At 48.7% G+C, this 13,858-nt stretch overlaps 1 protein-coding gene across 1 annotated transcript in view; it reads right to left on the reverse strand.

Annotated features, from left to right (window-relative positions):
* The window catches only part of RBM42 (RNA binding motif protein 42), a 48,842-nt gene extending 48,561 nt beyond the window's left edge, over positions 1-281 (reverse strand). The window contains exon 1 of the mRNA XM_029576852.1: positions 90-281. Coding sequence (XP_029432712.1) covers positions 90-157 — 68 coding nt within the window. The 5' untranslated portion in view covers positions 158-281. The remainder of the gene's footprint in view (positions 1-89) is intronic.
* Between the last annotated feature and the right edge of the window lie 13,577 nt (positions 282-13,858).

Consider the following 13,858-nt stretch of genomic DNA (forward strand, 5'->3'; position numbering starts at 1 on the left):
GCAGAGAATATGGGAAGTGGATAGAGAGAGAGATAACCGGGGAGTGCTCCAGAAGCGTACGGAAAATATCCTCCCGTCCCCGTACTCACAGCGCCATCTCGGCCTCCATCTCCTTCAGCCGTTCCTCGCCGCTCTTCGCTCCGCCGGAAGCCGCCATGTCTCCCCACAGCCCTTTGCCTCTTTCAGCCCCCAAATCTTCCTCAATCGGGTGGCTCCCCCAGAACCTCTGCTTCCGGCGCACAGGCAGACGTCACTAGCCACCCATCCGAGACCGCCGACAGCATGCGTCGCGGAAGGATAGGCGTCATCGCGCAACCGTCGCCGATCAATGACCGCGTGCCAGAACTTAGTGACCTATCCCAGCGACGTCCACGGAAGGCGGGGCTTGTTGATCCCGAAAGGAAGGGGCACGTTGCCTGGCAACAGACTAGGACGACGCTTAGCTGTCTCCATCGGACATGCAGATTGATTGGTTAGGGCTTGCGTTCTCTAAGCGTCAGGATCAAAGTAACTTGCAAGCTGATATCAGATAAACTCATTCACCAATCAAAGACGTTCCAGGAAATGAGCAAGAAAAACTCAGCATAATCCTGCGGGAAGGAGGGGGACAATACGGACCAACACCAAAACCTGAGAATGTTCCTCTTATTTTCTGTAACTTGCAACCTTACTTTATTTTGTAATTGTTATTTTTTCCCTTAATCATGTAACATCGTAATGCCAATAAAATGATCTGACTCTGAAAACCAGGCCTGTTGGAGATTTTTGAGACCCCTTGCTCTGGTTGCCTGGATCAGTGTTTCTCAAGCTGAGCCTGGCAGAGCTGGGACGAGGTATTAGGTGCCCCAGGCAATCTTTCAGCCTCGTGTGCTCTGCCCCCCACCCACAGACTTCATCTACTTGCAGCAGCTCCAGCACATTCTCCCTCCTACTCCCAGCAGCCTTCACCACTAGTAAGATGCCTTTTACCAGCAGCCCTGGGGTGATAGGGGGCCTCCCTCAGTATTTACTGGTGGCAAAATGTGTTCTACAAGCAACCCTGGGTCTCCTCCAGCAGTCTTCGTCTGCAGGTAAGACAAGCCTCCTCCCTCAAGCACTACTAGGATGGGCTCTGCTAACTGCTATTAGGTGAAGAGGGGTCTTCTACAGTCTTTGGCTGCTGATGGGTTGTTTCACCTGCAAACCCATGCTGTCACCACAAGCATCTTGAACATTTGCAGGCTAACACTTTTGATTTTATTTATATTCTGCTTTTTGGCATGTCAAAGCAGATTACATTCCAATTAAGTATTTCCTTATCCCCAGAGGGTTTACAATCTAAGTTTAGACCAGAAGCAATGGAGGGTAAAGTGACTTGCCCAAGGTCACAAGGAGCAGCAGTGAGATTTGAATCCTGGTTTCCCTGCTTCATAATCTGCTCCTCCACTGCTAATCTTGTGATGCATGAGCAACAATGAAGTGCTATCTACAATTTTAACAAATATTGGCAGTTGTTTCCATGTACCATGCTTTCCTTAAGAGTGGGCAAGAGGCCTTCGAGATTTCCAGGATTTTTTTTTGCCCCATTCCCCCCAAAATTTTGGTGATATAGGCAACTGCCTAGTTACCCTAATGGAAGGGCCAGTCCTGGAGTACCCCTAGCCAGACTGGGAACTTTCTGGATTTCATACAGAGACTCCAGAATTGTGAAGGATGGCACTCTGGATGCTGCTGCAAAAGTAGGGCTGTAAGGAGGAGAAGTGCCAATCCTGCTAGAAGTAGGAGTATCAGCTCAAGAAGCAATGGAGCAGCATCAAGCAATAGGGGCAGCATTAGGCTCACACTGCAGAAGGAGGCAGCACTTTGGGTCTCTAGAGTGAATGAATAAGCAGCTTTAGCTTCTGTCACTGGAGGTGGACAGCAGTCAGTTGCATTGGTCTAAAGGAGGAGGCTGCTGTTACTGATGGGTTCCAGAGGGAAGGGAGAAGGAGTGAACATGTCTACGAGTGAGTGTTTGTGTAGGAGGAAGAGAAGTGAAAGTTTAAGCGAGCATGGGAGAGAGAAGTGAATGTGGGTGAGCATGGGTGGATGTGAGAATATGTATGGGAGGGAGAGAAGTGAGTGTGAACATGTGTATGGAAGAAAGAAAGAAGTGGACTTCTGGGATGACGTCACTGGGGGTCGGCAGGATAGCAAAGAGCTCCGGGCCCTCTCCCCCACCATTGGCCTCCATCCCTCTTAAAACATTTTTTAACTACCTCTTTTTTTCATCGGAGGATGTGGAGGGCTTTGGGGGCTACTGAACTGCCATAGTTTGAGGCGAAACCGAGCGGGTACTGGCCGGATATGCGCTGAAAAGCGGCGAGACTTCCCCCACAGCATCAGTGAGGCAGCTCCGGGTTCCTTCCTCTTTAATCGGCCGCCATCCTCGTGCATTCTTTTCCTCTGCCCCTTTTTTTTGTGCTGAGGATCTAGAGGGCACTTGGGGCTATCGATTCGCCACAATACGTGGCGAAAATGAGGGCTCTGGGGCCCGTGATGAGACAGAGATCGGCGCGCACCTCTCACAGGCTAGCATGGCCAAGATGGCGGCAGCAACCACGGGGGATCTCACAGCTCCAGTGGCAGAGGTCTCGGAGGAGGCCCTGCTAAAGATATCAGCCAGGGTCGCTGAGGCTTTGGAGGCCAGACTTCTAAAAATTCAAACTTCTCTTCAAGCTTCTATGAAAAATCCAGCCTTTTAGCCTGTCCCTCTGAAGCAGAGCACAGACTGCCCAGGAAGATTGGCTGCACAATGCGGAGAGGCAAGTACTAGCTTTATCTGTGCAAAATACCTCATTGCTAGGCCGCCTAGATGATCAAGAGAATAGAAACCGGCGGAATAATATTAAAGTAATCGGCCTCCCAGAATCTGTACCAGACCGAGAATTGTATGATCTTATTGAAACTTGGCTACCGAATCATCCGGATCTGACTTTAACTTCGGGCCGCTTACTATATGAACGGGTACACAGGATGGGGCCGCCCAGAGACGCTGCAAGCAAGCCACGGCCCGTGATGGCCAGAATTTTAAACTGGTCACACAAAATCCAGCTTATGCGAGCCTATCGGCAGCGCTCTGGGGTGGAATATCAGGGGCACCGGCTCCTGCTGTTCCACGATTTTTCTGCAGCAGTGTCAGCACAACATAAAGCCTTGTCTCCTGCGTGTACTGAGCTACACAAGAGGGAGATACTGTTTGCGCTCCTTTTTCCTGCCAAGCTGCGAGTCCAACATAATGGTGCTGTCCACCTTTTCTGTAAAAGGGAGGAAGCCAATTCTTTTATATCCTTGCTGGAGCCAGGAAACGTTCCCTGAACGGCAAAGGCCTGGTGCACTCGGATTCAGCAGAGAATCCACATCCATTTCACTATCCACACTAAAAGACTGGTTTCCGTCCCCTATACAGGGGTTCTCCCCGTCTCTTCATGGACCGTTTGTTTCTACGTTGGTTTTTGAATGAGAGACGGTTAGGCGGTGTCCATTTTCTCTGCAAACGGGAGGAAGTCAATTAATTCATGTCCTTGCAGGAGCCAAGACATGTCCTTGAATGGCAAAGGCCTGCTGAACTCAGATTCAGCAGAGAGCACGTGTCCACTTCACCACTTCATTACTTCTGTTGAAAGCCTGGTTTGGTTCCCTATACGGGAGTAATCTCCGTCTCTGCATGGACCGTTTGTTCCTACTTTGTTTGTTTTTTTTGACTGGGAGATGGTTAGGTTATGCATTACATTTAACAAGTTTGCTCGGACCATAACCAATATTAGCAGAAATATATGTGGAGGGAGGGGAAGCTGTGGGGGGGAGAGGGCGGAGGGAAGCCCATAATCCTGTTGGGGAGGATGGGTACTCTGTGCCTCTTGTGGAGCAAGATGTTCTGGGTATGGATGTGTTCAGTATGTTTGAGGTCTGTGTGGGTATGGATGCAGTCTGTGGGTGTATGTGAGGACCAGCATGATGGGGGGTGGGGGGGGCGGGGTCCAGGGGAATGCCCAGGAGCCTCTATGTTTTCTAAATCTGCTTGTACTGATCATGGACCATGTTCTGGGGTGGGGGAATGGAACACTCAGGCTGGGGGGGGGGGGGTTCAGTCTGCCCCCTGTAATTGATTCTTTCTTGTCGCAATCTGTACTTTCTGCTCCTTTAGCCAGCTGACATGGTATCGGTTAAGGTAACGTCCATGAATGTGGATGGTATACATTCTCCAATTAAACGCAAAAAATTGTTGTCTTTATTCCAAGCGCTTAAAAGCTCAGGTGGTCTTTATGCAGGAGACTCACTTGACGGAGGTGGAACATCATAAACTGAAGAGAGAATGGGTGGGCAGTTGTTATTCCTCATCTTATTCTTCACAGCAGACAGGAGTAGCGATACTCCTACATAAACAGGTACCATTTCAGCTGGATAGAGTTTTGCAGGACACGGAGGGTCGATATGTGGTGGGGACACTTTACCAACAGGACATAGCTTTCTGTAACACATATGCTCCAAATGTCTACTCCCATGACTATTTTGTCAACCTGGTAGGTATTTTAACTAAATTGCCAGACTGCGACCTTACTCTGGGAGGAGATTTTAATACTGTTATGGAAAAGCAAGTTGACTGTAAGCCCCGTCAACCCATGAGCAGTAATGACCTGCACTTAGGCGTCAACTTTCTCTGTCATGAGTTAAATTTAATAGATATTTGGAGACTATTGCACCTAGGGGACCAAGATTTTACTTTTTTTTCTCACCCTCATGGCTCCCACTCCTGGCTAGATTATATTTTGGTACCCAAAAAAATTTTTCCTCTGGTTACTGATGCTACCATAGGGACTATTTCCATTTGTGATCATGCTCCTGTTTCTGTCACTTTCCAAATGGGTTAGTCCCCTCCCTCGGCTTTTTCCTGGCGAATGCCTCCCGACTTGGACTCTGATGTACGCTTCCAGGAGTACATTAAAAATGGCTGAGAAGAATATATCTAATTCAATAACACGCCCGATATTGCCCCACAAACGCTCTGGCTAGCTGGAAAAGCGGTAATGAGAGGTAAAATTATTAGGGATGTGAATCGTTTTTTGACAATTTAAAATATCGTCCGATATATTTTAAATCCTGCAGTCGAATCGCCTCCTCACCCCCACAAGACTTTTGGCAAGTCTTGTGGGGGTGAGGAGGCCCCCCCAAGCTGGCCAAAAGTCCCTGGGGGTCCAGCGGGGGTCCGGGAGCAATCTCCTACGCTCCTGCCATTGGGGGACAAAAAAACAAAATGGCGCCGGCGCTACCTTTGACCTGTCATATAACAGGTCAAACGTAGCGCCGGCGCCATTTCTACAACGCACGGAGGTCCGAGAGTGAAAGATCACACCGGGACCCTTTCTCTGGACCCCAGGCAATTTAAGGCATTTTGGGGGGGTTCGGGAGGGTGGGTTTTAGGGATGTTTTAGTGTGCCGGTTTTCGATTTACACGATTTACACGATATTTAAAAAACCCAAACTGCGACAATCCGATTCCCTCCCCCTCCCAGCCGAAATCGATCGTTAAGACGATCGATCACACGATTCACATCTCTAAAAATTATAGCCTACATTGCCACGCAGAATAAGCAGAGGAATGCTGAAATATTGCACCTCACTGCAGAGTTAAAACAAGTGCAGGACAAATTTGCAAGGGACTCCACCGCAGCGAATAAACAGGAGGCAGACCGGGTGCGTCAAACCCTAAATAATGCTCTACATCAAAGGGCCTCAAAATCTTTAAGATATTTTAAATATAAGCTGTTCAAACAAGGGAATGTCCCAGGTAAACTCCTTGCCAATTTAGTTAGACCCAGACGGACAAATCCTTTATCACAGGGGTTAGGGGAAATGATGGAGCCTATTGCACTCATCAGAAAGATATTGAAGCCAGTTTCGTAGCCTATTATAAGACACTGTACGCTTCCAAACCTCACACTCAGTCCATGTCGGCGGAGTTTTTTCAAAATTTTGCTTGGCCTCCACCGCTTGGTGATCTGCTCCAGGCGCTGAACACACGCATTGTGGACTCTGAACCTTTTGCTATTATACAGTCACTCAAAAAGGGAAAGGCGGCTGGTCCTGATGGGCTTAGCAATGAGTTTTACAAAGCTTTAAAGTTTCCTTTGTTGCCGGGTCTAGTATCTTACCATAATTCTTTGCTTCAGGTCCACACCTCCCACCGGAAGAAAATTGTTCGACAATCATTCTCCTACCAAAGAAGGGGAGGGATCCAATGGATGTGGGATCCTACAGAGCCATGTCCCTCATTAATGTTGACATCAAAATCCTTGCGGCGGTCCTGGCAGCCCTACTTAGTAATGTCCTGCCTACTTTGATACACTCAGATCAGACTGGCTTTGTCCAACGACGACAAGGGGTCCAAAATGTGAGACGTCTCATTGCAGCCCTTAGTTACCACTCAAAGGAGGAGGCCATAGTCCTCGGTTTAGATGCTGAAAAGGCTTTCGCTTCCCTATCCTGGGCTATAAGTTTTGGGTCCTCCAACAATATGGGATAACAGGGGACTTTGTTTCATGGTTACAGGTCTTATACCAAAACCCCAGTGCTCGACTTCTTATTAACAGGGGCTTGACAGCTCCGTTCCATTTTCAATGTGGGATGCGCCAAGGGTGTCCGCTTTCCCCTCTGCTATTTGTATTAGCAATTGAGCCCTTAGCTGGAAAGCTCTTGCGTACTACAGGATTCTGGGGGCTTAGTTTGGTGGGCACCCCCTTAAACTCGCTCTGTTCGCAGACATTCTATTATTTGTAGGCCGGCCTCGGCAGAGTGGGCCGGTCATACGTTCTATCTTCACACAGTTCAAGGAAATCGCAGACCTTCGCATACATTTGTCCAAGTAGGAAACATTGGCCTTAAATTCCCATCTCAATACATCTTGGCCTGGTTCCTTTCCCTTTACATGGGCACCTGGGAAACTGAAATACTTAGGGGTTTGGGTCCCTAGAGAGTTGGATCAACTATATGAGCTAAATATCCATGAAATCTTGGCTAATCTTGGGCAGCAGTTGCAGGCTTGGCAGTCTCTCCTTCTCACTTTCTCAGGGCATTGCGTTTTAATAAAAATGATGATTGTTCCCAAACTGCTATACAAGCTTCATATGCTTCCCCTTTGGCTTACAACTTTTGAGCTCAAGAAATTTCAGGTGAGCTGGTTAAAGTTTTATGGGCGGGCAAGTGAGCCGGGATTAAACCTTGACGTATCCTAAGGCACAGGGAGGGCTGGGACTGCCTGATTTCCGTGTCTATAATGTTGCCTGCCAGTTGCGCTTTATTGGGGAATGGATTATTGATATTTATACTTACTGCAAGGAGGGGATGTTAACGCACATGGCTTTTCCCCTGATCTCTCCTATATTTAGTGCAGGCGCCGGCAGCCACGTTCCAACCGCTGGTCGTCCCCAAGTGTATGCTGCAACCTTGTCGGAGGGTTTACAGATGGCTACGCAATCTTTACCGTCCACATGGTCCTGTCTCATTGTTAACCCGCTAGTGGGTAATTTGATTTTCAACCTGGCATGAGTGCCAGTGGGGTTTTCAAGACGTGGGCCTGCCGTGGCCTCATGTATGTTTTCCACTACTTTGAAGGAGACACCCCTCAAGTGTTACGATATGAGACCATGGTTCAAAATTATCAGCTCCAACCTAAGTTTTTCTTCGCTTACCTCCAAGCGCGACACTACTCGCAGGCCTTTCATTGGCAACAAGCAGAGTTTTTGAGGGAAACCGCTTTTGCTAATACTCTGTTTGAATCTACGTATTCACACAGTTCTATAAAAGCCTGGAGTAGACTGATAAAAAGCCTGTTGCCTACAACACACCTCAATTTCCTGGCCAACTATTGGGAGCCATCATGTGTAATGGACATAGTGGTTACCTCTCTCTCTTCCTGCTTCACTTCTCTCCATAAATGTCTGAAAGATAGCGGTCTGCGCGATTTACACTTCAGGATTATACACCACACCATTTGTGATGATGTACGTTGCTTCCCTATGGGCCACCTCCCTTCTCCCCTATCCATTAAATGTTCACAGGTAGAAGGTACTATGCTACATCGGCTGCTACTATGTTCATCCATGAAGGTTTTTTGGGCCCAGATCATGGACTGTATTGCTAAATGTATTCAGATACCTCTCAAAATGTCAGCAGCGCTCCTCCTGGCTGGACCACAGGCAATGTCCATAAAATGCACCGGGGTCCAGGATTGCGATTTTGATAGCATGTCGTACGATACTGGCTGACTGGACTGATCCCTTAATCAAGCCATCCATTAGGGCCTGGCATCATCATATGATGGACATGGTGTTGCTGGAGTGTATGGTCTATACACACTCCCCTAAGTCCACAGACAAGAAATATGCTGATTGTTGGGCGCATTACTATTCTCTCTGCTGCCTTTCAAGGTCATCTGATTACAGCAGGTTACCATGTACATTGGTATTCCATTGCTTCTTCTACCCCTACCCCTACAACTTGAGTGGGAATATGATGTTTCTTGTTTCCATCCATGATCTTTTGCTTGGCTAGGAGCCCTGGGGCTGGGGAGAGAGGTCATGCTTGTTGGTTGGAGAGACTGGTTGTATGGGTGGGTATCGCGTGGTGTGAATGGTATGCTTGGGTTAAATGTGAGTTTGAATCGCTGGGGGATTTCTGGTTGCATACAGGGGTGGATGCTGTTGTATAAATGAACATATGAACCGCCTCTTTATTACTTGTTACCTTGTTGGTAGTGGGGTTTTTTTTTTAAATTGTTATATCCTTCTGTGACTGTGACATTGTACATCTTCACAATAAAAATGATTTAAAAAAAGAAATGAGAATGTGTGTATGAATGAAAGGAGCATATATGTGAGAACAAGCTTGTGTGAGAGTGTGCGTGTATAAGTTTGTGCGCATTGTATCTCCCCAACCTCAATACACATACAAATGTATCATAATCTTAGGGGGAATGGAAAGCAAGTTGGCAGGTAGGCCCAGAGTCAGGCAGTTTTTCCATTAAGACAATGCATACAAACCTTGAACCTTAGAAACTTCAGGTGGTCCTGTCAAATGGGGATGTGCAGATAGGCCTCGGTGAGATCCAGGGACGCCAAAAATTCTCCTTTTCTGATTGCCGCAATCACAGTACGTAACTTCTCCATCTGGATTCGTGGTACTTTCAAACTCAGTTGACCTTTTGGAGATCCACGATGGGATGAAAGGTGCCCTCTTTCTTGGGGACCATGAAATAATTGGAGTACCTTCCTCGCCCCTGTTCAGAAACAGGCACCGGGACTACCACCTCTAGGCTTAACAATCTTTTAAGAGTCACCTGTACTGCTGCCCGCTTGCTTTGGGAAAGAAAGCGCAACTCTAGAAACACCAACGGAAGAGGAAGAGAACTCTAAGGCGTAACCTTCCCTATGACTTCCAGCACCCACTGGTCTAAGGTTATCTTGATCTACTCCTTGTAAAAACAGGTCAGCCTGCCTCTGATTGCCAACGACGAGGACTGGACCTGCTCGACTTCATTGGGAGGATTTAAATCTGCCTGCTCCCTGAGTGGGTCCGTGTCTTGCAGCTCTTCCGGAGCCTCGAAAGGGGTGAGGATCCAGCTGATCTGCCAGAACGGAATAGTCAGGAATAAGCAGATAAGCACCGACACACAGTACTTAGGACGATACAGTAGTCTATGAACCCCACATCACAACTAGCATATTGATAACACTATGTATGATAAATTACCGTAAAAGTACTTTCAGTACACTCAGTCATGACACTTCTCTAAAAATTATTTTGTCTAATGATATATTGTAACCGAATCTATGACGGCACCTGTTAGAATGTACTATAGTACACTTTTACCTACATTAAATTTGTGCCTACATGTAAACTGTTGCGATGGTGTATAACTTAGCGACAGTATAGAAAAGATTTTAAATAAAATAAATAAAAATAGTCTCGACTCACAAAAACGGGGTCGAGAAGAGAAAGACTTCTGTGTCGACTTCCTATCCTCCGGCAGCCTGTTTCCTTTGGTCTCCCCCAAGGATCTCATAAGCTGGTTGAGTCCTCACCGAACAACAGCTTACCCTTAAAGGGAAGGTTACACAGCTGCGACTTAGACAAAAGATCCACTGACCAGTTGCGCAGACAACTGACCAGTTGCGCAGACAACACTGCCACCACCGAGACCATGGCACGAGCTGTGATGCGAACGAGGTCATTTAAGGCATCAGCCACATAAGCGACCCCTGCCTCAAGACGAGCCGCCTGGACTGGGGACAACGTCCCGATGGCAGATTGTTCCTGCAGCCTCTGGCTCCAACACAAACGGGTTCACTGCAACAGGCTGGCACAGACCGCCACTCGAAGCCCCAGGGCCGGCACCTCAAAAGCCCGCTTGATCTGCATCTCCAATTTCCGATCTTGAATGTCCTTCAGAACAGTGGCACCAGCGACCAGAATTGTGGTCTTCTTGGTGACTGCAGAAACTGCGGCATCCACCTTCGGGACCTTGAAGGAATCCAAATGTTCCTGCAACAAGGGATAAAAAGCTTCGACATTGCTCTTCCCACTTTCAAGCCGGAGTCCGGGAACTCCCACTCATGGCTGATCAGCTTCCAGATCTTCTTAGGAATGGGGAAAGCACTGGGGGGTCTCGATAGTACATCCAACACCGGATTAACCCCTTCATTAAACGAATCCTCCAGGGAAAGCTTAACCCCCAATTCCTCCAACACCTGGGGGTTAAGCGGGTGCAGCTCCTCTCTCTTGAAGAGGCGAATCACCTGCGGGTCATCACTGTCCCCTTCTGGGCCCTCAAAAGGCGCCCTGATCTTCCATAGGTTCCTCCGGGTCCGCATCCAGATCTCCCGCCAGAGATAAACCCCATTCACCCCGAGGGTCATCCGAATCTGAGTCCAGTCGCGCTGGGCTGGTCCCGAGACTAGCCCTGCAAGCCCACGGAACTCTTAGGGAGCCCCCTTGCCCTCTTAGCGGAGTCCACCAGGCTATTCTTAAATTGTCATTTTCCCGCCTCCCGAGCTAGGAAGGCCTCATGAAGCAAGAGGACAAACTCGGGCGAAATGTCTCCCGGGTCCCTCCGAGGGCCCTTCCGGACTGCTGGGCCCGAACCCGCCGGGTCCTCCGCCCGAGGGCGCACCAGGGGGGAATCCCCGGAGAAGAACCCCTTTATCCAGAGCCCCTTCCATGGGGGCAGAACCGTGACCCTGCGGCCCCTCTGATGTTGCTGCAAACAGAGTTGCTTTCCGAGATTTAAAGTGCTTGGAAGACGCTCCCTTCCCCCCTGCTGCACAAACTGTGCAGAGGAAAAGGGAATTAAGGGAAGCGGACCTCATTCCGCAGGCCCAGCAGGCTTCCACAAGTGGCCTGTCAGACATCGGGCCTAAAAACCAGCATGGCCCGCTTAAAATTGCGGGGGAGGGGCACACCATGCGACCAACACCAGCTCAGACGCGAGAGGGTGCACTGCCGCCGAAAACTCCCGCAGGCGCAAAAGTGCCGTCACTGTGGGACAAGCGCACAGCAAAAAAATAAATAAATAAATAAATAAATAAAAATGAAGGAGGCACTTCCCCTGGCCGGGGACACCCTCCTAGCACCACTGGCACAGATTCTCCCCTCCCTGCACAACCCTATGCCTCCAGGGCCAACCCTCATCGATCCCGCCGAGCAGGCCGCCTGATAGGCTGCTCAGACACTAAGTCTGAGCAGCCCTCTGCTGCTGAGCCTCGCAAAAATTTATTTATTTATTTTTTTTAAAGACCCACAGCCAAAGGCAATACAATTAACAGGGGGATACTTCCCTGAATCTCAACCGGCAGGCGGAGGAGGCTTCGGGCCCTACTGAGGGAACCAGCCCCGGGGTAACATGCTAAAACCTGGCAGGGGTATCCAACCCCCCCGTTCACCCGGCTCAACCCAAGGGATGACCCTCCACAGGAACCTGGCACCTCGGGGAGCAGAAGTCTTCCAAAATGCCAAACAGTCAGGACTGCAGGGTTAGCACCTCTACCATCTGCTGGAAGTAGAGAAATACAGAGGGACTGCAGGTGGCGCTCTCGTATATACGACAGTGCCCAAAGCTTTGTTCTCTACCTCCATCTGCTAAGTAGGGATGAATAAAACCCGCTTCTCTGGATTAATCTGGGTATGTTCAGGATTGGCCAGATTTGGGGTACGCACCTATAGGATTCCAGGGCCATTCTTGGCCAAGGATGGCTGGGCAATCCTGTAAATAAAAACTCATGGCACTGTGATCCCAGCTCTAATGCTGCTGGAAGCCCAAAGGAACAGGAAATACCAAATCTATTCTGTCCGGGTAACATTTCCTCCTTTTATGTTATTTTTTAAGTGGTTTATGCTGATCACCTACCTTCCTCCCCCCCAAGGGAGAAAATGCAAAAGTAACCCAGAGCTTAGCATGCTCACTGCTGACCCATCCAACAAATGGCCATGCCCAAAAGATAAAGAGAGGGGCAGCGATAAGAATTTCAGTTAGAACACCTTAAAAATAGGTTTGAAAGAAATGTAGTTTTTGCAAAGAGTGCATCCTTGCCTCCTCTGTACAGCATTTGGAAAGTTATGGCATTTTGTTTTGTTATAAACTGTCCATCTTCTGAAATGTAAGGGCAAAAGCTTCGAGGCTGTGCGACTAAATGCTGGCACATTTGACAGGGACGCAGCCATTAACAGGAAGGAAGCAGGCCAGAATGAGATATCACAGGGCAGGAAGCTCTGCAGGATTCAGAATGTCCTCAGTGCAAAGGACTGGCAGCCTCGCCACGGTGATTACATTCACGGTAACCCAATGCTTCACACTCTCACCCCAGCTAACAAGTTCTGTCTCGGGCAGGGGTGAGCAAGCTTTTTTCAACTGGGGGAGCCACATTACTGGCTCCTGGCTTTACCAGGGGTCACACAGGGGGTTCCCCCTTGCAGCTGCTTAAGCAAGGCAGAGGGGGGCTTAATATACAGCCTCTGACATTTTTTGAGCAGCAACAGAGCAAATTACTATATAAAATTTATATTTCTAAAAATCATTAAGAAAATACAAATATCGTGAGAAAGGAGCATCAAGAGCAACCCCATGCACTGAGAAAAAGGTGAATCCACACCCACAGTGAGCAGAATTCCCATAAGCACAGTGAGACAGGGAAAGCAACAACAAAATACCAAATTATAAACTGAAGGCCCGATTAATAGGCTTCTACAATAAACCTCAAACCCCAACCTGTAGATATATCCCTGGACACAGGCATCAAACTATTCCAGAAATTCTGCATTAGTAGCACACATAGGACAGGTTAACGAAGGAGCAAGCTGCTTCACAAAAAAATGTACAAGAGATCCTCATCGAGCTTACTGAGAGATAAAGGAACAGAATGACACGAAAAACCAGGCAATGGAGGATATACGGGTAAAGAGCAAACTCATGACAGTGCCAAAGGCAGCAACTATCCAAGTCCTGAGGGTGCAATCAGCTCTGCTCCCATGTCCAGAGTGTGATCAACACTGCCCCTATCAGTCAGACACAAGCCACTCTCCCTAACCTGACTACTCTTCCCCGCCAGACCCCAGTATCTCTGTCCCTGATCCCGACACTCTCCCCAGTCAGATCCCAGGATCCTTTTCCCTGACCTCAGCACTCTCCCTAGTCAAAGTCCAGGATCCACTTCCCCAACCCTAGAACTATCTCCCTCAAACCTCAGGATCCCCCCTCCCTGACCTCTGCATACTCCCCAGGATCTCTCCCCCCCCTACCCCCAGCGATCACCCTGGGATCCCCTTTCCCTCCCCTCATCTCCCTCAGTAT

The sequence above is a fragment of the Rhinatrema bivittatum genome, chromosome 14 (genome assembly GCF_901001135.1).
Source record: "Rhinatrema bivittatum chromosome 14, aRhiBiv1.1, whole genome shotgun sequence".
Lineage (NCBI taxonomy): Eukaryota > Metazoa > Chordata > Amphibia > Gymnophiona > Rhinatrematidae > Rhinatrema > Rhinatrema bivittatum.